Source organism: Mustela erminea, chromosome 14, assembly GCF_009829155.1.
Source record: "Mustela erminea isolate mMusErm1 chromosome 14, mMusErm1.Pri, whole genome shotgun sequence".
NCBI classification, from domain to species: Eukaryota; Metazoa; Chordata; class Mammalia; order Carnivora; family Mustelidae; genus Mustela; species Mustela erminea.
The window spans coordinates 35,681,988-35,708,134 of record NC_045627.1 but is presented as its reverse complement, the minus strand read 5'-3'; the positions used below and the strand labels follow the sequence as shown (position 1 = coordinate 35,708,134).

General features: G+C 44.3%; 1 protein-coding gene across 1 annotated transcript; it reads right to left on the bottom strand.

Annotated features, from left to right (window-relative positions):
- Nucleotides 1-363: 363 nt before the first annotated feature.
- SRGN (serglycin) lies at nucleotides 364-12,674 on the bottom strand. Its single transcript, XM_032312677.1, is given in 4 exon segments — nucleotides 364-1,264; nucleotides 4,919-5,066; nucleotides 12,205-12,357; nucleotides 12,524-12,674. Coding segments are annotated over 3 exon segments (471 nt in total). The 5' UTR covers nucleotides 12,281-12,357; nucleotides 12,524-12,674; the 3' UTR covers nucleotides 364-1,017.
- Between the last annotated feature and the right edge of the window lie 13,473 nt (nucleotides 12,675-26,147).

Below are 26,147 nucleotides of genomic sequence, written 5' to 3'. Positions count from 1 at the left end.
GTGGAGCCTTGGACAAGGTGGCTCTTTTCCGCAGAGACTGATTTGTGTTAAGTCCTCAGTGCTGACGAGGAGATCTGGACCGCGCAGAACAGGATTCATGAAAATGACGCTTACAAGCTTTTCAGAACTCAGGGGAACCAGGATGGGAAAAGCCTTCAAGAAGAGGAAGTGTTTGGACAAGAACAAGCTTCTTGTTCTCCCATAACTGTCTGCTTGATTTGCTAGTGAATAGGATTGGATTCTAGTTCCAAAATTTGCTCTGTAAAATAATCTCACAGATTACTTTGTTGATAAGACTTCTAGAAACATCTGAAAAAAATAATTATTTCCTGAGTTTAGAACAAGAGACCCCAGACAGCTTAACATGTTGATTATAGTTCTGCTTTAATAGGATAAGATTTGAAAATACATAGATATCCAGGGAGAAAAGTAAAGCAGTATGAATTATTGAGAACATACTGTGCTTTACTTTGGGTGTTCCGTTTCTAATTATAACAGCAATCCTACTTCTCAATGAACAATGTCCACCAGCTCTGCAAACACATCCAGTGGTAACATTAGAGTAATACGCTTTACACTGGACTTGTCAAACGGCCGCTCTATAAATTCATCATGTGTTGCATCTGGGTTTCACATAAGAAAAGAGGCATATCTATAATTCACAACCAGAGTCAGGTTTCTGAAGACTTAGATATGAAATATTGCTTGTCAACTTGCTTCTCAAACTGAACTTTTAAAATAAGTATAATTTATTCTTTAAAGCAATTTTATAGACAAGAATGGTCCAGTTAATTTCATAATGACATTGGTTTAATATGATACAAAGGAAATACAGGTATTTTCCAGGACAATAGGATAAAGGAAGCTTTAAGAATTCACGAGAGAAAAAAGGTAATAAAACCTAAACTTCTTTTTCAGATGTTTTAAAGTTTCCATAAGATCTTTTGTTGTAAAATATTTAACTATGATACATAAAATATATTGAATGCACTGCCTGACATCAAGATGGAAACTCTTTTACACAATAAAATTCTCTTCTGGTCCATCTTGGACCAAGTCCTAGTTGTCTGATGGTGGATTTCTCTTCAGAGGCCGAACGTTGTAATAAAATGCATTGTCTTCATCTACTGATTAGTATTCTTCTTCAGTTTCAATTAAGCCACTTCCAGATCCTGATCCAGAGCCAGAGCCAGAGCCAGAGCCAAACATAAAATAGTCCTCAAAAAGAGGGATGACATAATTGGAGTTCTGGGGTCTTATCATTCTGAAGTAAGAGAAAAATGAAAGGGAGAAAAAAAAAGTAAAGTTTGAGACTTAAGGAATATAATCATAATAAATTTTTTAAGATAGAAAATTAATGCAGCCAGCTGGTTGCTCAAATTAAGTTAAAAGTTTCCCAGTTATTCAACACTTTGAAACAAAAAACAAAGCAGACCTTTCCACATGTTTGCCTATACTTGTACTTAACTCATTCTATTTATCAGTCAACATCTATGCATTGCAGACTCATAATAAACAATGCTACTTTTCTTACCACTACCATAGTAATTCTGTACTTGGTAAATTTAAGGAGTCATTTATTTAAAAAAAAAAAAAAAGAAGAAGAAGAAGAAGAAGAAGCCTTTCCCATTTTCTTCCATTAAAGAAAGGACAAACAAGTGTAAGTTAGCTTAGATAGATGACATTTTTTCTAACATAAAATTTCTACAAAACTAATAATTCACAAAATATCAACAAAACTCATTCTTAAGAAATTCTCTAACTAGGGGCGCTTGGGTGGCTCAGTGGGTTAAACCGCTGCCTTCAGCTCGTGTCATGATCTCAGGGTCCTGGGATCGAGTCCCGCATCGGGCTCTCTGCTCAGCAGGGAGCCTGCTTCCCTCTCTATCTCTCTGCCTGCCTCTCCGACTACTTGTGATTTCTCTCTGTCAAATAAATAAATAAAATCTTAAAAAAAAAATTCTCTAACTAGTTAAACATTATGTTTACCACCAATTAATTAATTTCCTCTCAAAAAGTAAGTGTATTCATTCAGCTGGGCTCAGTTTGGTGGTTAGAAGTCCACTCGGCACCAAAGACCAGAGGAATGGTGTTACTCCTCAGTGGTAGAACAAGGCAACTAAGCATCTGAGACAAAAATTAATATTATAGTCTATGGGTCATGTTTTCCATGAAAATAACAATCCACAGGCCATATAACAGATTGGAGCTTCATTCATGCATGCATTCAGTAAATATTGAACATCCAATCCCTGTTCTAAGTGCCTAGTTAGGAATGGGGACTGACAGATGAGGTCCCTGCTCCAGAAATTTAGAACTTGTTGGGGAAGACAGACAATAAAAAATGAATAAATTAGGAAAACACGAGGCGGTGCTAAATGCCTTGCGGAGAAGTGAAATAGACTAATGTACTAGAGGGTGACCAGCAGGTTAGTTACACTGTGAGGTCAGGGAAAAGGGATCAGAGCTGGAAACACAGATAGGTAGCGCCATATGCACGCCTGCACATGCACACGCACAGTGGAAGCCACAGAAGAGGATGAGGTCCCCTAAACAAAATTGCAGATCAAGAAAGGGCCTTGGACAGAGTCAGGGCCACACCAACAACTTATTAAATACTGCACAGAGGAGAAAGAACAACCAGGGAAGCAGAAGAAAACTCAAGATAAGGTGGGGCCATGGAAGCCCAGAGAAGAACACATTTCAAAGGGAGGAAAGAAGGGTTGGGGTGGGGGCGGTCAACTGTTTTTGAAGGTAATTAAGAAGCTGAGTAAGGAGAGGAGTAGAGAGTAAACAGTCGATCGGTTAAGCAGGAGTAACCTCGACCTTAGCAAGGACTCTGAGTGGAAGGTGGGAACAGAAGTCCAAACAGAAGGGGGAGAGGAGCGAGGAGATAGGAAGCATCCCTTTCGATAAGTTTTCCTGTGCAGAGGAGCAGATGGCTGGAAAGGACGCAGAATCAAAGAACAGAGTTCACCTGACTGTACGAGATGCTAGAGAATGTCTGCACACCGACAGCAAGAAGATACTGGGCTCAGAGGAGTGACGGCAGAGCGGACGTCCTAGAGAAGTGAAGTCAGCCAGCGGATAGCGAGGAAACTCAGAGATGGGCGACAGTAAGGAAATACCTCGCTCTCTGGGCTAGAGGGGCAATGGAAGAAGGTGGTATTATCTGATCCCAGCATCTGGCAGGAGAGAAGCCATGGAGGAGGCAGCGGTAGGGCTTGAGAAGAAATATCCTGGTCTCCCCCATCTCCCTCCTGTGCCTTCCATTGGCCAAACTCAGCCACAGACCTGGGAGCCTAAGAAAGGCAGACAGTGGGATGAGCCCTCACTCCCCACCCAGTACAGAGCAAGAAGGGAAATGCAAGATGGACAGGAGGGCAAATGGGCCCAGGACTGATACAAGAGCAGAGATGGTTCATTCGTAAGTGTCAGGAGTGTGAGAGTAAGAAGGAAGCTTTCCTGGCTGGGGAAAGGGGAAGATCTAAGAGATTTAAGAAGAGAAGAAATGGTGCAAAACAGTTGTTTTGGAGAACTTGGGTTATTCCTCTAACATTTTAGATTTAAATGAATTACTATGGAAACCCCTGAGTTAAAACCAAGGAGGATGTTATAAAATCAGTTTCAGGCTTATTGCTGTGGGCTAAAAGCGGCAGCACAGGAGCAGGATGGCAGACTGGCATTTTGAGGGTGGTGATGACGTCATCTCTCATGCAGTGAATGCCAGTGATGGAGAGAGTCACCGGGACCCTTCACCGGGACCCTCAGACGGATGATGGTCTTACCTGGCGTGGACTTGATGATCCACCCAGTTTCAAGGAGACTGACTTTCAACGGTTAATCTTTTAAATCTAAGGAATAAGCCTTCTACAAGAATCCTTTTCATAGTACAGTTTTGCTGCGTGTTATATAACTTTGATATTCATTGAAATAATTGATGCAAAGACAATTCCATTTTGGTTACTTACAAATTCCTGTTGGATCTTTTTTGCAAGTTTAAAGCAGGTTTGAGTTGATCAAGAAGAGGTCTGGCTTGCTCTCGGACAAGTCATGGCCATTTATTCTTCCTTTCCCTAATTTCTTTTTCACTACTATCTAATCTCAGTACATTTTTATTGCCCCTCAAAGATCCCGCACGTGTACTCCCCACTCTAGTCCTCTCTCTCCTCCAGCCCCCCCAGGACCACTCATCTATCTCCCACCTTTATAGATTAGCCTATTCCAGACATGTCATGTCGACAGAATCATACAACATCTGCTTTCTTTCACGTTGCGTAATGTTTTCAGGACTCATTCATGTGATAGCATGTATCAGGAGTTTGTTCTCTCTTTGGGCCAAATAATAGTCCGCTTCATGGAAAAACTATGTTTTGTTTACCCATTCGGTTGACAGACTCCGATTGGGTTTCAATGGATACTGTGCTCTGCTTACATAAATAATGTTCACTCGTTTCCAGTACTTGCTGGTGAAAAGCACTCGATGTCTGTCTCTGCCCCCACAAAAAGACCTTACAAAAGTATAGATGAGGGGCGCCTGGGTGGCTCAGTGGGTTAAAGCTTCTGCGTTCAGCTCAGATCATGATCCCGGGGTCCTGGGATCGAGCCCCACATCGGGCTCACTGCTTGGCAGGGGACCTGCTTCCCCATCTCTCTCTCTGCCTGCTTCTCTGCCTACTTGTGATCTCTGTCTGTCAAATAAATAAATAAAATCTTTTTTTAAAAGTATAGATGAATCGTGCATTCTTGCGCATCTCAAATGCCAGTAAACACAGTACTGTTTTATTACGTACTGTGCAGCGAGAACCAAACCATCAAAGCAAGAGGCTGAAGAAAGACCTTCTGGACAGCACTCCCATCTCCAAGCCGAGATCTTAACAGATACGGGTGAAAGGAAAATAAGGGAAAGTTTACTTACGAAGAAGGGTCGGTCCTCAGAGGAAGGATTCTCTGGGATTCCCCTGGAAGCAGGCTGAATGTGGGTCCCTTTTCTTCCATGCAGTTTGCAGAACTGTCATCAGGATTGCAGCGTACCCACTGGTACGTGGCTTTGCGCACAGGAAAACCTGCCCAAACAAGGAAGCTACATGGTTAATTCGTATCTCTTATATCTCTTCTAATCACCCTGTTCCTAAGAAATTTTTGATTCAGTTGATTCTAAATTTGGCAGAAGGTAAGGTGTGGGCTGGTTTTATGACCGTAAATATAACATGTTTACCTGCTGTGTGCCAGCCTTTTATACACATTGTCCTCACAACAACCCTGAAAAGTAGCCCAGAGTTTAAGGTTAGAATAGGGCTTTGGCAGGGGCACCTGGGTGGCTCAGTCAGTCAAGCATCTGGGATCAGGTCATGATCCCAGGATCCTGGGATCGAGCCTCGCATCGGGCTCACTGCTCAGCAGGGAGCCTGCTTTTCCCTCTCCCACCCCACCCCTCCGCTTGTGTGCCCTCTCTCGATGTGTCTTTCTCTGTCAAATAAATAATAAAATCTTAAAAAAAAAAAAAAAACAATAATAGGCTTTGGCAAACAGCTGCCTGGAGTAAAGTCCGAGTTCTGCTACTGGTGAACTGTACTTTTCTAAAAAAAATAAAATAAAATAAGTAAATAACTCTTAAAAAGGGGCGGGGGCTGGGTGGCTCAGTGGATTAAGCATCTGTCTTCGGCTCAGTCATGATCCCAGGGTCCTGGGATGGAGCTCCACATCTGGTTCTTTGCTCAGCAGGGAGCCTGCTTCCCCCTCTGTCTGCCTGCCTCTCTGCCTCCTTGTGATCTCTCTCTCTATCCAATAAATAAATAAAATCTTAAAAAAAAAAGCAGCATCAGCTCTCTGGAGACTGATATCGATTCTCCAGGGTAGATTATTAAATTTTTTTAAAGCAAGGAACACGGGGCACCTGGGTGGCTCAGTGGGTTAAGCCTCTGCCTTCAGCCAAGGTCATGATCCCAGGGTCCTGGGATCGAGCCCCGCGTCGGGCTCTCTGTTCAGCAGGGAGCCTGTTTCCCCTCCTCTCTCTCTACCTGCCTCTCTGCCTACTTGTGATCTCTGTCTGTTAAATAAATAAATAAAATCTTCAAAAAAATTTAAAAAAAAAAAAATAAAAAAATAAAGCAAGGAACACTATGCATTGTGGTAACATGTGTGTGTGTGTTTTTAAGACTGTATTTACATACATGCTTACGTGCAAGTATCTTGAACCTCTGAACAGATACAGAACAAACAGCCTCCCTGAGGGAACTGGTAGGCAGAAGACAGTGGTACGTTACTGCATATCCTTTGAAGCATTATTTATTTATTTATTTTTGAGAGAGAGAGAGAGAGAGAGAGAGAGAAAGAGAAAGGGGGAGAATGAGTGGGGGAGGGGCAGAGGGAGACGCATACTCCCCGCTGGTCTGAAGGCCAGTCGTCCAAAATGGGTTAGTTCTGTCACTGCCTGGAGCCTGGAGGTAAGGTAGCAAGATAACATGCAATGTCTGCCCCTTACTGGCTGTGGATCCTTGACCAACTTACTTAACCTTCCTGTACCTCCGTAGATCGAATAATGAGATATAAACGCTAGGTTCTTAGAATAACACCTGGCACCAGGTTCGAGCTCTCGCCATGCTAGTTTCTCTGATGAGGAGGAAGACCACAGTGACCAATCTCTGCTAGTGGACAGCTTATAGGGATCAAGAATTTAAATACTCATTCTACCATTTAGTACCTGATTCTCCATTTCTCATCGTTTAAAGATGAATAACAGAGCCCCAAATAGTTCCAGTCCAAACGAGATAACAGTATGTAAAACATCTAGCACAAATCTTTAGGTATGGTATTTACTATGTTTTCGTTTTCTTTCTCCGTCTCTGATCCTTTCCCAAAACAGCCTAAGTCTGACATCTGGTCGCTACTTAGAAGCCCCGTTGTTGTACATGGGGTAGAAACCCAACATCTCCAGCAGAGGGCGCCAGCTTCACGCTCTGTGCCGGCCAGACCAGGGCTGTCCAACAGCGTTAAGACCAACACACAGGTTATTTTCAGTGTTCCAGCAGCCGTATTTTTAAAAGTAAAAAGAGACAAGCGAAATTAATGTCAACACATTTTACTCATCCAATGTATTCAGATATTGCTACTTAATATAAATATATTAAGCAATATAAAAGTTATTAATGAATATTTTACAGTTTTCTTTTCATGTAAGTCTCCAAATCTGGTGTCTATTTTGTACTTAACAGCCCATGTCAGTTTGGACTTTTGCCACATTTCAAGTGCTCGGGGGATATCGTTCTGGACAGGGTAGGTCTCGGCATTCTCCTTTTACATGCAACTGGTGTGCACGCAACTGAGGTAATGTTTGCAGAGATAGGAAGTTACACAGAAAAGCAAAACTAAAACTTAAGGAGGAAGCATCTATTTTTTCACCCACATAACAAATACAACTTTGGCCAATTAGTGAAAACAAATTCTAAAATACAAAATCCACCCCCCGACCCCAGAATTCAGAATCTCAGTTTTTGAAATTTATAGAGGGATTTCTTGGGGAGCCTGGCTTGCTCAGTGGGGGAGCATAAGACTCTTGATCTTAGGGTTGTAAATTCAAGCTCCACGTCGGGTGTAGAGATGACTTAAAAATAAAATCTATTTTTTTTAAAAAAAGGGGCTTCTTTTGGGGGGGTGATGGGAGACTGTGGTGATAGTTGCATATATCTATCAATATACATTAAAAAAATTGAGCTACACATTTTATTTTTTTAAGAATGTATTTATTTATTTGAGAGAGAGAGAGGGTGAGTGAGCAAGAGTGAGAGAGAGAGAGAGCATAAGCCAGAGGAAGAGACAGGAGAGAAGCAGACTCCCACTGAGCAAGGAGCAAGATGCAGGACTTGATCCCAGGACTCTGGGATCATGACCTGAGCTGAAGGCAGATGCTTAACCGACTGAGCCACCCAGGTGCCCCTGAACTATACAATTTAAATGGATGAACCGTATAGTTTGTGAAGGCTATTTCAATGAAGCTGTTTAAAAACTTGTAGAAGTTGGGGGCCTGGGTGGCTCAGTGGGTTAAGCCGCTGCCTTCGGCTCAGGTCATGATCTCAGGGTCCTGGGATCGAGTCCCGCATCGGGCTCTCTGCTCAGCAGGGAGCCTGCTTCCCTCTCTTTCTCTCTGCCTGCCTCTCCATCTACTTGTGATTTCTCTCTGTCAAATAGATAAATAAAATCTTTAAAAAAAAAAAAAAACTTGTAGAAGTCTCCCCCTCCCCCCCCAAAAAAGTTTATCTAATCTGGGGCTGATCATTTTCAGTCAGCTCTAAAGTAAAAAGCACAGTTACAGACACAAAGTTCCTGACGTATCTACTGAAGAGTATTGGCAGGATGTGAATTCAACAGTGTCAGCCTCTGCCGTCATGGGACTACCTTGACTCTATCTTGCTTGGGAGCAATGTCTTATGATTACTGTAATTGAAAGAAAAAAAAAAAAGAAAGAAAAGAAAAGGGAGAATGCTAGTGGACACAAAGGTTATCTTTCTCAAAAGCCCCACCTGCTGGATCTGCTGGTTAATTTTGTGGTGGATTCCAGGGAAAAGAGTGGTTTTATTTAGAATCCTTTCCCTCACCGTCCCCACCACGATACACGCGTGTGCGCGCACGCACACAGGCACACACACACATAATGTCACTAGTCCTGCTTTACCAAAATGCTTTCTAAGAATGAACATTACTCCTGTCATCCCTCTGCATCTTTCTTAAAAACTATTTTTACTTTTTATTTTATTAAAGTAGTCTCCATGGCCAACACTGGGCTTGAACTCCCAACCGTGAGATCGTAAGTCACGTGCTCTATGAACTAAGCCAGTCAAGTGCTCCTCTCTGCAATTTTTTATACGATTATATCAAAATTTCCCTAACATCATCACAATTTACCAATTTCCTGTTCTTAATGGAGATTTGCTACAGGTGTGTTACAGCAACTTAAGCGGAAAATGTCATGGGCGGGTTAAAAAAAAAGATCATTTTTGGTCATTGTTTTGGTAGCATTGAAACAGACATCACATCACTAAGCTGGAGTTGCTTCCTATTGGACAATCAATTCCACAAGACATGTAAGGTTCCCCCAACCCTGCATGGTTTGATAAGCTATAAACGTTCCAAGTTTACTTTCAATATCTCTCTCTCTAACCCTCAATTCAGTGGTAAACTTTATAGCAAGTCTACCATAGTCAAAGCAAGGGTTTTTGTTTTAAATAAAGAAAATCTCAAAGTCATAAGTTCAAGTCTCATAAGGGGCCCCTGGGTGGCTTGGTCATTAAGTGTCTGCCTTCGGCTCAGGTCATGGTCCCAGGGTCCTGAGATGGTGTCCCACATGAGGCTCCCTGCTCAGTAGGAAGCCTACTTCCCCCTGCTTGTGGTCTCTCACTATCTCTCTGTCAAATAAATAAAATATTTTTAAAAAATGTTCGAGTCCCATGTTGGGTGTAACAATTACTTAAAAATAAAATCATTAAAGGGGCGCCTGGGTGGCTCAGTGGGTGAAGTGTTGACTCTTGATCTCAGCTCAGGTCTTGATCTCAGGGTCATGAGTTCAAGCCCCTTGTTGGTCTCCACACTCAGCATGGAGCCTACTTAAGGAAAAAATATTTAAAGAGGGAGGGAGGGAGAAAGAAAGGAAGGAAGAAAGAAAATCTCTAATCTACCTAGAAGACGGCCAAGCTGCAACAGAAAGTTAACTCTGACCCTGAAACCAGATGGCCACTTCTAGCATTAACTAGTTGTAACCGGCCTAAAGCAAGTCTCAAATATTTCTCAAGAGGTTGATCTAAAGAGCAAATGAGATGGTGAATGCAAGATCAATTGCATTCCAATACCACGGGCACTTCTCCTTTGGAAATACCCTCGTTTTTCAGTTCATTCACTCTTTTTTGGTTCCTTTTCCAACAAAGAGCTAAACCTACCAGGTAATGACATAAATGCTAGTACTTTATACGTTTTCATAACAGTTTCTTCACTTTCTGATGAATACCTACTATGTAAGGAAAGTTTTTGCTGTTTAAAAGATTTTATTTATTTATTTGAGAAAGAGAGAGAGAGCACGAGCAGGGGCAGAGGGAGGGGGGAAGCAGACTTCCCTCTGAGCAGGGAGCCAGACGTGGGGTTTGATCCCAGGTCCCCGAGGATCATGTCCTGAGCCACTCAGGCACCCAGGAATGTTTCTGTTTCAATTCCAGTTTTACCTACTGAATCTTAGCAGAGAATGTGATATTTGGGGGAAATCTCGACTATATAAAGACTGACTTAGCTCTGGCAGGGGTGGACCCCCCCCTCCCACTAATCACTCGAGTTTGTGCTACAGATGTAGACCTTGTTACTCAGGATCTTGTCAGAACACATTAGGGAATTATTTCATCAAGCTCCAAATTTTCCCTAGAAGACCCAAGACTGTTTCTTAAAATCAATACTGCTTTATGCTTTAAAAATGACATTATAAAAAGAATTTTTAAATACATAATTAGTAGAAAAGTTTCAGCAACATTATTTGCAGTTATTTTCTTCAATAATTGTGTAACAAGAAAAAAATTATTTTATAAGTTTCCAATATATGTAATGAATATATCTGAGATTATCTGTACGATTTCATTTCCACCAGAAGTAAAAATGGGACAACTAGAAGTCACTTCAAAGAAACAAATCCAGGACATGAGTGTCACTTAAGTCACTATTTCTTGCACAAATTGGGAAATTTTAAAGAATTTTCTCCTGTTAATTCTCCCGTCTGTTTATCAGGCCATGACCTTCTGCCTTATTTAGACATGATCCCATTATTTACCAAAAGAAAAGAAACTGTATTCTTCTTTTTTTTTTTTTTTTTAAATTTTATTTATTTATCAGAGGGAGAGAGGGGGAGAGAGCGAGCACAGGCAGACAGAATGGCAGGCAGAGGCAGAGGGAGAAGCAGGCTCCCTGCTGAGCAAGGAGCCCGATGTGGGACTCGATCCCAGGACCCTGGGATCATGACCTGAGCCGAAGGCAGCTGCTTAACCAACTGAGCCACCCAGGCGTCCCGAAACTGTATTCTTCTTAAAAACTGGTCATTTCTATTGTCTTCATCATAAGGATATTAAGTTGTTTCAGTCTGACTAAACAACCCTAAATGATAAGGAAATCTAACAAGAAATTTCCAAATGTATTATCTCTGGGCAACAGCACAAATACTAAAATTCACTGGTTTCTTTTTAAACCAAGAGGGTTTGTACTATGTCTAACCATAGTTGAATTTTCACTAAGAACTCAATTTAAAAAAAAAAAAGAAAAGAAAAAATACACAAATTTACTCTGATTTTTAAAATATATCACTTTCCACTGTTAAAATATTATGACACTACCATAATATGTTAAAACTTGGGACTGCGCATCGGGCTCTCTGCTCGGCAGGGAGCCTGCTTCCCTCTCTCTCTCTCTCTCTCTCTCTCTCTCTGCCTGCCTCTCCATCTACTTGTGATTTCTCTCTATCAAATAAATAAATAAAATCTTTAAAAAAAAATTATTGAAAAAAAAAAAAAAACCTTGGGACTGATATAAACCCTTAGGGAGAGGTAGGTACTCTCTCAATGGTTCATCTTCTCCTGTATTCCTTTCTGGAGTTTTTTAAAAACTTTTTTCATTTAAGATTCAATTTAACTAGCCTACGTATATTATTAAGTTTCAGAGGTCGAGTTTAGCGACTCATCAGTTGACCTTCCTTGAGGTTTTAGAAGTTTATAAACTATACTTTTTTTTTTTAAGATTTTATTTATTTATTTATTAGAGAGATGGAGAGAGAACACAAGTAGGCAGAGCAGCAGGCAAAGGGAGAGGGAGAAGCAGGCTCTCCACTGAGCAGGGATCTCGATGTGGGGCTCGATCCCAGAACTCTGGGATCATGACCTGAGGTGAAGGCAGCTACTTAACCGACTGAGCCAGCCAGGCGCCCCAAACTATACCTCTTCATCCAAAAATAAAAGAGCACGTTTGGAGCATGGTGAGAGTTTACGAGGCCACACCTGTCTCAGGGTGTCATTTTTCTTAACTAAACTCACATTAAAGAGTTCAGCATCCCCTCTCCATCCTTTCTCTTTGCCTCCTTGCCTATGATATAATACATTCTGTACCTTAAAGTGAATATAATCATTTGTGTGGACCCCGGGGCTTGCAAAGATAGAGGGGGAGGGGGACGAGATCCCCCGGTCTTACCTTGAACTGAAGAATCCAAAACCAGGAGGAGGGCAAGAGCCAGGGCGAGCCTACTGCCCAAGAGGAGCGGCTGCATGGCGACCGGCTTGTGTCAGCTCTGCTGCCTGCACGCTGACCTCTCGGTGAGGAAATGCAGCAGGGTGCACTCTGTCCCTTTTAGAAAAAGTTCCAAAACCTCAAACCCTGCCCAGAATCCACGTCATGATTTCCTGAACAAATAGAGATCCACATCAAAACCCAGCAAGATAAAAAAAAAAAAAAAAGAAGAAGAAGAAGATGAAGAAGAAGAAGAAGAAGACAGCAAAAGCACTATTCATACCCGTTATGAAACTTCACTGGACTCTCCCAGGTCTGCTTTTTCGAAAGTTTTGTTGTTTGCCACTTGCCTGTGGGTAATTTTTTCCCACTAAAGCAGCAGAATCAGCATTCGGTATAGTCTGTTTTTTCCTTTCTTCAATGAACCACCTCAACACCAGGTGGTTAACCAGAGAGTGTGGACTGCCCTGGGGGCGAAGGGGGGCAGGGAGCGGGGGGGAGGGTGGGGGCTGCCTTTCCATCCCTGAGGACCTTCCACCTAAAATACCCCTTCATCAGGGGTAGCCTAGCTCACTGAGTCAAGCTCCAGAAGTGAGGGTTCAAAGCGGAGTTGTCCTCTAGGAGGACGTGGCCTCCGATTGCAGAGAACCGGCGTCCTCTCCGCGGACCCGCTGGTTGCCCTGGGACCGCGGGGCCTCCCCTCTACCTCCCGAACCCGGGGGAGGACTTCCGGTTGGCAAGAACTGGCTCAGACAGAGAAATGATGTCGCATTCCTCTGCTCCTTCCCACCAAGTATCTCTCACGATGAGAGATCCGTTCCACGTACACTTTTCCTCCATTCCGCCGGTAAGATTGTTCACCTGGGTTTGGGCGCTCCCTGGCCTTGGAGGAGCCGGGGAATCAGAAACAAGCCGAGCGGTCCTCTCGGCGGGCTGCGGGAGCTCAGAAAACCCACCCGGGCCACAGCCCCGGGTCCCAGGTCCTGGGCAGCGCGCCGAGACCTCCGAAGGACAGTGGGACACCCGGTACAGACAGTAAACACCAGCGGTTATCGTGTGTTCTGGCCCTGGGGGCGCACACTGTTTCCTTCTATTCAAGGCTCAGCCACTCTCCATCTCAAGGCCTCTCCCTCCAGCCCCCCTTTCCCTTCGCACCCTCAGGACTCTCCAGTCCTCTGAGGCGAGGGAGGAGTTTCCCTTCTCTTGTCTTCAGCTTCCTGCTGATTCCTTTACCATTTCCTGCTGAGGACAGGCCTCAGAATCTAATCGCTGGGGAGCTGTGGTGCAGAGTCCCGGAGGGTCATGAAGAAAGGCCCTCTTGACCGTCCTCAGAACCAGCTGTGAGTGCGTCCAGGGACTCCCGTTCTGCTGTGAGGCACTCCCCAAGTCACAACCCCACTGGGTTCCCCACTATGAATGTTGGTGTCAGCTTGAAATAACAGCCCTCATCCTCCGTCCCTTTTAACCCTATCACCAATTTAAAACCCTGGCACCATCAGGGTTTTATAAAACCAATAATAGCTTGATTTCTTGATTTCTTAATACCCCATCAGTAGCTTCAGTAAAGTCCTGCAAAGCCTCAGGACCACTCAGAGCTCCCTATGGTGATTCTTTTTTTTTTTTTTTTTTAAGATTTTATTTATTTATTCGACAGACAGAGATCACAAGTAGGCAGAGAGGCAGGCAGAGAGAGAGAGAGGAGGAAGCAGGCTTCCCGCTGAGCAAAGGACCCTGGGATCATGACCTGAGCCGAAGGCAGAGGCTTTAACCCACTGAGCCACCCAGGCGCCCTGCTATGGTGATTCTTTAAAAAAATAAATAAATGAATGGTTTGGGGTTCTCAAACATCCCTTCTTCTCCCATTATTCTGACCACCAGCAGTTTCCCTCACTTCGGAGGCAGAGATGCCGACCATCCTCATTCTGACGATGGCGAGGGCAATCAAGGAGAAAGTGCCCATGAAAGCTCACCACTGCGTTCCTGGTGCTCCTCTGGGCTGGGTCCCTACCATCTTCTTGCCCAAAGTTGCCTCCATTGACCAAGGACGATCCTTATTGGTCCACAAACCTTACCCTCTACAACAAATAAGACTGTAATCCATAATTTTAAAAGACCAGTTCTGTTCTGGATTTAATCCTTCATTTACCAGGCAACGTGAAATGCACCTACTTTACTTGGCACTCAACTAATTTGTCCATAAAATGGGCCTCTTTATTCCTTAACAGTAGCCCTGGAACAGCACACACACCAGGGACGCATCTATAAAAGCCATCAATTTGCCCGCCTCCTCCCCTCTTCTTGCAAACGTGGCTTTTCACTAGCTATTGGTTTTGGGGTGGTCTTTTTAAAAGAAGATTTTTTTTTAAAGATTTTATTTATTTATTTGACAGAGAGAAAGAGAGATCACAAGTGAGGCAGAGAGAGAGGGGGAAGCAGGCTCCCCACTGAGCAGAGAGCCTGATTCGGGGCTCAATCCCAGGACCCTGAGATCATGACCTGAGCGGAAAGGCAGAGGCTTAACCCACTGAGCCACCCAGGCACCCCTAAAAGCAGATCCTTTTAGAGCACTTGAAAGTCTCTGCATCACAACTCAGCAAAATACTTAAGACGTTGGGATAACTTGAGGTTGTCAGAAGGGATACTGAGGGCAGCCCGAAACTGCTTGGAGGGATGGCTCCCAGACTCATTTCTCTTCTCTTCTCTTTTCTTTCTTTCTTTCTTTTTTTTTTTTAAAGCTCCAAGTTAAAAAGTCTGCCACTCAGCAGCCTCTAGGACCTCCTGGGCTCCTCAGTGAGATGGTCTTGACTCTGAACTGGGCACTACACCAAAAAAACCAACAGCACACAGACCCTGTTCCAAATCTATGTCTCTAGAGTCTTAAAACTGACCCTAGCATAAAGATTTGATTTCTAGCATGGGAAGAGACCTTAGGAATCACCTCCTTCACCCAACCAGATGGGAAAAGTGCAAGTCCAGAAAGGCACACAACTTGCTGGTCACACAGCTGGTGATTGGCAAAAGCAGGTGTAGAACTCAGGGTGCCTCATGCAAACTCAATGACAGGTGAAGACTAAGATTTGTAAATCATCAGTAGTCTTCCTTCTAGTCTTTTTCTTTCTTTCTCTCTTGTTTTTTTAGAGGTACTACTGAAGTACGTCTGTTTGGAATGAGAAAATGACTGTGGTTTGCTTCTAAATAATCCAGTTTCAGGAGGGCCATGAGAGAGGGACAGCAGTTGATCGCTGAAGGTGAGCAATGAGAAAATCACTAGTCTCTCTACTTTAATATATTTTTTTAGAATTTTCATAACAAAATGCTTTAAAAAAAATCAGCCTTAAAAAATATATCTTTGGGTGCCTGGGTGGCTCAGTGGGTTAAGCCGCTGCCTTCGGCTCAGGTCATGATCTCAGGGTCCTGGGATCGAGTCCCGCATCGGGCTCTCTGCTCAGCAGGGAGCCTGCTTCCTCCTCTCTCTCTCTGCCTGCCTCTCTGCCTACTTGTGATCTCTGTCTGTCAAATAAATAAATAAAATCTTTAAAAAAAAAATATATATATATATATATATCTTTATCCGGCGCCTAGGTAGCTCAGTCGGTTAAGGGTCTGCCTTTGGCTCAGGTCATGATCCCACATCGGGCTCCAGCTCAGTGGGGAGTCGGCTTCTCCCTCTCCCTCTGCCTGCTGCTCTCCCTGCTTGTGATCTCTCTCTCTCCCCCTGACAAATAAATAAAATCTTTTTAAAAACAAAAAAATAAAAAATGAAAAGTGACCACTTTATTCATGGATACCAGGAAACTTCGAGTTTCCCGTTCTTTCAGTTCTGCTCATTCCACCTCTGGCCCTGTCATGGACAGGGAGTCTTGTGGTCACTAAGTCTCAGTCCCAAGGGAGCAGCGACTACTGTGTTCTTAATCCTCTCACAGGGTGTCAGTGGATGGGTGCCTGCAGGGTGGTGCCCTGAGAGAGGGCACAGGCTCCCGGGCATCTCCCTGCTGGGCTCCTTCCCTAGTTCTTCCCTTCTTATCACTAAAGCCACACACCCAGTGTACTAGAGCCGGTCCCTCCTTGTTGAAGAACTCCAGGGTGCTAATCCAGAAGCTTCCTCAGGTGTTGCTAAGTATCTAAAAGTTTGCTGACTTCCGGGTTTTCATCTTGGACTGGAAAAGGGGGAGGCACAGAGCTCCCGCATCAGAGTTCAGGTCTATAATTTGACAAGAAAAACAAGGGGCAGCGGGTATAGAGGAAATCCCTGTACCTTCTGCGAAATTTTGCTGGGAACCTAAAACTGCTCTAAAAAATAAATTCCATTTATATTTTAGAAAGGCATAAAAGAACTCATCAGATGCTACCTAAAAGTGGTCTAAAAAATAAATTCTATTTCAAAAGGCATAAAAGAATTTCTCAGATGCTACCTCCATTCAAAAATGACATTCCAATTCTAAAAATTATAGGGCTTGAAAGAACCAAAAGTTGCAACAAAAGAGCCATATGTAGATACTATTAATAATAAATAGCAGGGGCGCCTGGGTGGCTCAGTCAGTTAAGTATCTGCCTTCGGCTCAGGTCATGATCCTGGGATCCTGGGATCAAGCCCCACATCTGGCTCCCTGCTCACAGGAGGCCTGCTTCTCCCTTTCCCACTCCCTCTCTCACTGCATCTCTGTCAAATAAATAAATAAATAAAATCTTTGATAAATAAATAAATAACTGGGAACAGTGGGATGTGTTACTTCTCTTGGAAATATTTTCACAGGGATCAAAAATATTGGAAACAAATATTGGAAAATTTCAAACGTAAGGGAACAGGAGTATACATGCAGGTTAGGGGGAACTGAGTCTTTTGAAAATGATCAAGAAAGGAGGTCCTTATTTGACTTATCTTTTTCCCAAGACATGAAATCTATCGATACTATTCTAAGTTATTTTTGTATCTCTTCAGTAAATTTTATTTTCTAATTAAAAATTAATACATGCTTACCATGGAAAAGCAGGCCGCTGGGGAGTAGCAATGGGGGAGGGACTCAAAAGAAAGGACAAATCTCTTGTCACCTTCCATCCACAGATCACCACTGTCACATCCTGCCTTTGGTAATTCAAAGTGGCACACACCACTAGAACGCAGGGTTCCCTCTCATTTTCCCTTATTGCCATTATGGGACTACCTAGCCCCATAGGTGTCCCCCAAACTAATTTAATCATCAATTCCCACCAATCCCATAAGGCATTCATCAGTTTACCACCTCAAGGCTCTGAGCTTCTTCTGCAGAGAAGCCAAGTTCCCCAACCCAGTGACAATACATCCTAAGCTTCACCGCCCAACCTCACTCCTCCTCCCCCAAACACACACACTGAAATTCCAGCCACATACCTGCAATTTTAGTTAACGTTATTGGTCATTAAGGAAGAGGGAAGGCTTTGTCCCTTCATTTATAACCACAGAATATTAACCAGATCTTCAACGGCTCTTTGGTGTCAATCCTGAGGCTGACCACATTTACCAATTAAGTTACAGCACGTTACTTCGTTCTTATTTTTTGCCAGACTCTATGCCTTTTTTTTTTTTTTTTTTTTTTCTGTCTTGATCACAAACATGAGAGATGAACAGAATCGCTTAGTGAAATGCAGTTTAGAAGTTTCATGGCTTGGTCATGGTTTACACTGAGGCAGTAAAAATTTTTCTTACAACAAATCCTAATTTTTAACCCCTCCTAAAGAGTGAAGGGATATTGCCCATCCTCCATTCAAAAAGGCAGTATCTACTGGCATAAGTTGTTCTTCTGGCATTCTGGCATCAGTAATATCCTCTACGTCTGATGACCTTTATTTGATGCTTTCCCCAAATGGACTAAACTTCTACAGTAGTTCAGCATTTTCCTGCATGTCACCCCAAGGCACTGAATGAATGAATAAGTGAATTAATTCTGTATTGAATAATTCTTATTTTTTGCATGTGCTAATCTTGTCTTCTCATTTAGATTATTCCAGGGATATAGAATATAATGGGGCTCAAATAACCGTCAATTACCAAAAAGTTAATAGTGGTGTTTTCTAGACAGTAGGATAATGTTTCCTCTTCCTCTTTTCCAGAGTATGCCAAATTTTGTGTTCTAAAATCGTCTCTCATGTTAGTAATTAAGGAAGAAACACTCAAAAATATTTTGATTGTTGACATAAATTTAACTTAAGTATCATAAATGGAGAGCATTCTTTGGATAACCACCCTTGGGGCACAATGAGGCTAAAGAAGTTGAGTTAGAGATCAGCATTCAGGAACAGCCTGATAAAAGCGATTTACCTGAAGGCGATGGGACTGGGACTACTAAAGGCTCGTTGTAAGAAGTAGTCAGGAAGGCTGAAGGAGAAGAAGAGCTGTAGGTTAAGTAGACAGTGCAATTTCATCACAGATGAAACAAGAATAGAATTTCTTTTTGGGTTTTAGAATATCCACGGAGGTAATAATACCGCTGGCTCATGGAGATGAGAGTGAGGTCCCTTCCACTCTATCCCAAAACTTGAAAATAAGGACATGAGACCCTCTTCAAACAACCTTGTAAAAAACGAACTGGAGGAGAGACATGCAAATTCATGTCTAAAGAGATGAAGGGGTCTTGTCCTCAAAATCAAGTCAGCCTTCCCCAAGGCACACCCTATTTTAAAGACCAAAATGAAATCTCCTTGAGTTGGACCAAAGGGCCCTTTCCCAAGGGGACATGGGGTCGTCACTCTTTCCTGCCTGGTGGGAATGCAGGCAGAACAGTTCAGCAAAATCCCTGCCTCTAGGGACTCCTGTAGTTTTCAGACAGGATGGGGTTGGTGGGGAGAAAGGAAAAGACGGTTGGGGGCAAGCAACAGCTTGCTCAATAGATCACAATTCAAAACCACACTCTTGAGCTTTCAGGGCTTGCATCAAGATCCTCCTCATTCATTGTGACCAGAAGACACCCCCCACCTTCCCAGGCCTTTCTGGATATCATACCGGTGATTGGGAGGAACTCAGGGCCCAACCTAACTAGCCCACCCTAGCTCACTGCCCAGAGCCATCCTCCCATCACTTAGAGCTACATTGTCCAGGCACCTGGGTGGCTCAGTCAGTTAAGCATCTGCCCTCAGCTTGGGTCATGATCCCAGGGTCCTGGAATCGAGGGCCACATCAGGCTCCCTGCCCATCTCCCTCTCCCTCTGCCTCTCTTCCCAGCTTGTAAGCTCTCTCCTGCTCACTCTCTCAAATAAATAAATACAATCTTAAAAAAAAAAAAAAAGAAAGAACTGCACGCACTGTCTAACATAGTAGCCACATGTGGCTAGTAAGTACTTGGCTAATCTGAACTGAGATATGCTATATTTGTAAAATATACGTTGGATTTCAAAGATACAGTAAGAGAAAATGTAAAATCTTAATAATTTTTGTATTAACTGTACATTGAAATATTTTGGATATATTGGGTTAAAATGTATTATTAAAATTAATGTTGCCTGTTTTGTTTTACTTTTTAAAATGTGGCTACTAGGGGTGCCTTGGCTGGCTCAGTGGGCTAAGCCTCTGCCTTCAGCTCAGGTCATGATCTCAGGGTCCTGGGATCGAGCCCCACATTCAGCTCTCTACTCTGCGAGGAACCTGCTTCCCTCTCTCTCTCCCTCCCTGCTGCTCTGCCTACTTGTGATCTCTCTCTCTTTCTCAAATAAATAAATAAAATTTAAAATAAATAAATAAATAAATAAATAAATAAAATGTGGCTACTAGAAAATTTGAAATCACATATAGTGATGTTCACCTGTGGCTGTGTAGGGAGAAAAAATGTCCCGACACCCTTGAAGATTCTTCCACCTGGTCTAAGAATTCAACTGACATGAGAGATTAATAGGAGGAAATAACCCCCAAAGTTTAATTGTGCACACGGAGGCCCAATAATGAAATTGAGACCCAACGAAATGCTCAAGGCAGGCAGTTTTTTTTACTTTTTAGACATAGAGACAATAAACCGATGAGGAATTCACACTACAAAGAAAACTTAACTTTGGGAGCTTTGGTTGGTAAGGAACACTAACGGGAATTCGGGCTGGGATAGTAAATGAGCAAGAAGTCATAACAAGGGTATAAACACAGCCCTCTTGGCTCTAAACTTCCCCTCTCTTGTGATAAGGATATATTTTTACCTCTTGATACAGGGAGGGAACACGTCACATGGGAGATTTATTTCTTGCTTTCTGGAGACAAATGGTGGTGGCCACAGTGTTCCTTTTGCATTGACTCTTTCTTAAGTGAGTTTTATTTAAAATAATTGATATGTCAGAGTGGCACATTTGGGGGTCACCTGTTCTTGGCCCCTACACTTGAATTCTATTTCTACAGCATTGACTTAAAAAAAATGGTGATTCAAGGTTAAGGAAAATCTGGGTTCGAAAGAAGAGAGATACATAGTCTAAAAGTATGCTTGCATTGAAAACATTCCCTGAATAGCCAGCCCTCAATGAAAAACACTCAGATATTTCTTAGACAGAACTCACACAGGGATGCCTGGGTGGCTCAGTCAGTTAAGCACCTGCCTTCACCTTGGCTCATGATCCCAGGGTTCTGGGATTGAGTCCTGCATCAGGCTCCTTGCTCAACAGGGAGTCTGCTTCTCCTTCTGCCTGTCACTCCCTCTGCTTGTGCTCTCTCTCTGACAAATAAATAAGTACATCTCAAAAACAACAACAACCACAAAACCCTCATACAACCCACAGCACCCACTATTGGCTGTTTCATTAGGATATAAGTACTATACTAAGGACTTCATGTGTATTAATTCACAAGCTTATTACAATTGCCCTGTGAAGTAAGCATCATTTTTTTTTCTAAGATTTTATTTATTTGAAAGACAGACCACAAGTAGGCAGAGGCAGGCAGAGAGAGAGAGGGAAGCAGGCTCCCTGCTGAGCAGAGAGCCCGATGCGGGACTCGATCCCAGGACCCTGAGATCATGACCTGAGCTGAAGGCAGAGGCTTAACTCACTGAGCCACCCAGGCGCCCCAGGAAGCATCATTTTTTAATCTATTCTACAGATGAGGAAACTGAGGCACAGAGGTGGGATTTGACTTTCGGCAATCTGACTTTAGACCCTGACTCTCACTTCACACCCTATACCCCAGCCCATTTCCTGTGACCCCTCCAATGAGCTCTCCTTTCTGGATGTACTTTCTGCGGGGGAATCTTCTCTTATTCAGTCCTACGTCCCCAGCAAGCCCATCCCACCTCTGCCCTGTCTTTAAAAAAACCAAACACTCCTGTCTGTCATGAGTAGGAGGAGTCCTTCGCTCTAAATCCTGGAGTATGGGGCAAAACCAAATGTCTGACAGTGTGGTGACAATATGGTGCTCTCAAATTCCCCCTTTTAGCTACTCAGTGGATTGTGAGAACACAGTTTTATATTTCTGGCCCCTACAGCCTAAGGGCTGGAAAACTTTACCAGGTTCTATCTTTTTTAACCGTTCTCAATGACCGTTTTTTGTTGTTGTTGTTTTTTTTTCTTTACCTTTTGCGTAATACTTCCCAAACCTTCCCAAACCGACAGTGGCTGCTTGCAGCTGTTCCAAACCTGAGCTAAGGCCAGAGCAGCCAAGAGGGGCCCTCTTGGGACGCAGTTCCCACAAAAAGGGAAGACGGTTAAATGCTCATCCGATGAAGCCTTCTGCCTCTTTTACCACATTTTTTTCTCCTGACTAAAGGCCAGGCTCTTACCCCTCTTTTCCTCAGAAACCACAGAAGCCAAATGGTTTTGCTTTTGGTTTTTAAAGGTCTCTATCAGTGCTCGCTTCGGCAGCACATATACTAAAGGTCTCTATCATAAGAATAATTAACTTATTCATCCCAGAAAGATGCTGCAATTGCCCATCTTCTTTGTGACTTTACCGTTATTGCTGTTAGTACCATTAGTACTATTGGTACTACTGAGGGCACTTAGGGACAGAGGAGGCAGGACACCAGAGCGCGGTCAGAGGGTCACTGTCTTCTTTTACAGTCAAGGCCACTAAGGCCCAGGGAGTATACCGCTCACGCAAGGCCGTGTCCCAGCAGTGAAAGAGCCAAGGTCAGAGCTGATTTCCGTTGGCCCGGAGGTTTGGGCAGAGCCGGGTCTCCAGGTCGGATAAACCACACCACCCAACAGAGCCACCACCGTGTGACTAGCACAGGCGCACAAGCCCTCCTTCTTCCCCTTGGCCCCTTTTCAGACTTATCTTCCGGGCGGCCCCTTCCTGATGTTTGTTTCTTTGAGATTTTAGCTATTCTGCTGCCTGAAACACTCTATTCCCAGATACCCCAATGACTAAATCTCTCATCTTTTCAAGTCTTGACTCAACTCTGATTTTTTTTTTTTTTTTTAAGTAAACCCTACACTCAACGTGGGGCTTGAACTCATGACCCCAAGATCAAGAGTTGCATGCTCTTACTGACTAAGCCAGCCAGGTGCCCCAAATATGACCTTAGGAAGGCTAACCCTGACCCCCATTTCATGCGGCAGCCACCTCCCACACACCCTCTACCCCAGCCCACTTCCTTTTCTTTTTTTTCTATAGCATTTATCAACTCGTGGTCTGCCTGCCCCATTAGAATATAAGCTCCCGAAGATAGCAGTCTTTTGTTTGCTGATGTACACCAAGCCCGTAGAAGACTCCCAGGTCACAGCAGGTGCTCTATAAACACTGGTTGAAACGGAAAATGTTGAAAGCTGCTCTCCATGTTCACCAGCTCAGACTGAAAGAATCTCAGGGCAAGGATTGTGTCCCTGCCACAGGCCCCAGCCGTGCCAAGCATACCTGGTAGGCCCTCCCTCAGGTTCAAAGTCAAGTCTAATCCGTATAAAAAGGTCAGGAGAGGAGATCTTGAGGATTATTTTATTCCCCTACTTCTTTACACTTTTATTTCATTTCTAACTGTTCTAGAATATGAAAAATAACAAATTAAGGTAAAATAAAACCCTGAGGAAGGAGAGAGCCTGGAAATCTCTGAATAGGTTTCTTGCGGCTGGGGACCAGAAACCGATCTAGTGGGAAGGGGCCAGGTCCCTCTTGCTTCAGGGAACAGGGTCAGAGAGGTTTTGAGACCTCACAAGACTCTTCTCCAGCACCTGAAAGAATTGACTGATGAGCAGTTTCCCATCTCTACAGGTGACCGAGCCAGAGAAAATGTGCCTCTTTCTGAGTAGAAGAGAGTTTAGTGAAATTTAGCAAGAATGCCTTCCCTAGGAGATGCAACAGAACAGAACAGAACCAGGGAAAATTTGAGATGTCCAACTTGAAAGTCATCTTTTGATTTTTTTAAAAAAGCAAACAAATAAACTCTGACATTCACAGGCCTAAGTCTGTGTTCCTTCTCCCAATTCACCTGTGGATTCTAAACATTAGGGTCATGCGGTAGCAGAAAAATGGATGGTTGGAAGTCTGGGCTGGAGACCCTTCCTAGCCATGATGTCAGGCGTGTGGGTTAACCACACATGCCTCAGTTTTTCCATCATTAAATGGGTTGAGGATTGCAAACTCCTGGGAACACTGGGGATCAAACAAGGGTATCCATGTGAAGACTTGCAGGTGACAATAAGGAACAGAGTCAGCACCCAGTAAATAGGCGCCCTTACCATTGAGTATAGTTGGAAGTCCCTGGGAGTATACGTGATTCCCCAGAGGCAGAGGGCTGGAAGAGGGACCGAAAGGATTATCTTAGTAGAGACAAAAGTTACAAGGAGACACACTAGATGCGGGAACTGGAGATACGCGCTGCTCTAAGCACCTTTCACATATGAACACAGTTAATCCTTTGAGACTTGCCCCGAAGAGGAAGCTGAGACTAGAAGTTGATCGGGGGAGGCCATGCTCCAGAGATGCTGAACAGAGCTGACCTCTCCATTCCAGGGCAGGCCTCCAGAACTCAGGCCAAGGTGGGCTCCCATGGCGCTGACGCTTGGGGGGGCCATAGGGGATGTGGGGGGAGTCTACACTCCTCTCCACCAATCCTGTCACCACTCAGCAGCCACAGCTGGCTTGTTACAACCCAAGTCAGATCAGATCACAGCCTGCCAGGCCCTCCAAAACCAGGGCCACCTATGAGGCACAATTCCTTCCCAGGCAAAATGTAATCCTGGCCTCAATGTCTCCTTGGGAGGAGCTTCTCTAATATGATCCACTGGCGGCCATCTCTTCTTCTATGGTCTGTCTGTGAAACAGAGGTAGGGAGAAACCCCACAATGGGCATGTGAGGCAAGAACTCATGGAGGTCCAAGGCCCTGAGATAATGGGGCTCTCGAGACACCTGACCTCTTGCTTCAGTCCCCCAAAGAGGATCATCATTACTGCGGAGGCCACAAAAGATGAGGTTAGGGCCACTCCATGGCCCTTCCCAGGCAGGAGCGACAGGAGGCAGGGCCACTCCCCACCTGGGCCCCGTGACCTCTGGCTGGTCTACTCCTGGCTGTCCTACCCCTTTCCCTACTCTGGCCCATCTACACACCGTCCTGGTACGGGGACACCAGCAGGGACGCTCCACGGGGACAGGGACTGCGTCTGGTCACCAGGGCAGCCTGGTGTTCCTGGCACACGGCAGGCTCCTCAGCACATGTTGTGGACTGGACACAGGCGGAGCCAACCCTCACCATACACAATGTGGGGGTTCAGAGAACCTTCCAGATTCCTCACTTGTTACAATGGGCTGATGTCACCTTGGTTCACAAGGATGTTGTGAGGAGGGGCGCCTGGGTGGCTCAGTCGGTTAAGCCGCTGCCTTGGCTCAGGTCATGATCCTAGGATCCTGGGATCGAGTCCCACATTGGGCTCCTTGCTCAGTGGGGAGCCTGCCTCCCTCTCTGCTTCTGCCTGCTTGTGCTCTCTGTCTCTCTCTGACAAATAAATAAATAAAATCTTAAAAAAAAAAAAAAAAGGATGTTGTGAGGATTGAGTGGGTTCAAACAGGAAGCCCTCTCCTAGAAGTACTCACGATTGCTGCCTGTTAATTAGCATTACTATAGTTAGCTGCCAGATCCTGGGCAAATCATGTTTTCTGAGTCTTGGCTTTTGTCCCCATAAAGTAGGAGTGTTCCCTGCCTCAGAGTGGTTGGAGGACTGAGGGTCTACTGTGTGTGGGCAGGGTCCTTAGCGCACAGCTTAGAAAACAATGGGTAAGAAATCAACCATCCGCTGTGCTGGGTTCATGCTCTCAGGGTCTTGCTAGTTGAGGGAGCAACTGGCTGGATAGTTTACTTAATATTAGTAGTCCAGGGAGACTCTCTGGAAAAAAATAGAATTGCTCTGGGCATCCTTTGCTACAGGCACACCATGAGTATTTTCTTTGCTGTATCTTGGGTGAATCCTTTCACCGCCCATGCCCCCATCCCCCATCCAATAGGGACACCCCACAGCTCCCAGGTACAACATCTCCCAATGTAACCTGGTGGTTAATTATCCCGGAGCTGAGTCACCTTGTCATTCTTCTTCCCCAGGAGAAATGGCTCAGTCTCCCTTTCCAAATCCGTGCCTGACCAGGAGCTTTCAAACCTTACCCTCAAGGAGGAACTAGTGGTTGTATTTTAGATGTGGGGTGGTTAGTGAGGGAATGTTCTAAGGCAGGACCTTCAGTTAGCAAAAGGCCAGACCAAACCAAAACACCCTACTTGTTCTCTGTCTACAAGTCAAGTCCTCCCGTGTGCTGACAAAAAGGCCTCGGTGACAATGGCCGAGTCTGACCCTGTGCACCAGGACCCCCGGAAGGGAATGGTGGCAGCAAGTGCCCTGCCTCCCAGCTCCACAGAGGCCTCTACTTGGAGCAAGACAGAGGTCAAAGGGAAGACCGAGGGGGAAGTCAATGAGGGAACCACTTCTCCCTGAAGGCAGGTCTTTACCACCCTCACAGGACCCCGAGCCTAGAAAGGGATCCCCATGT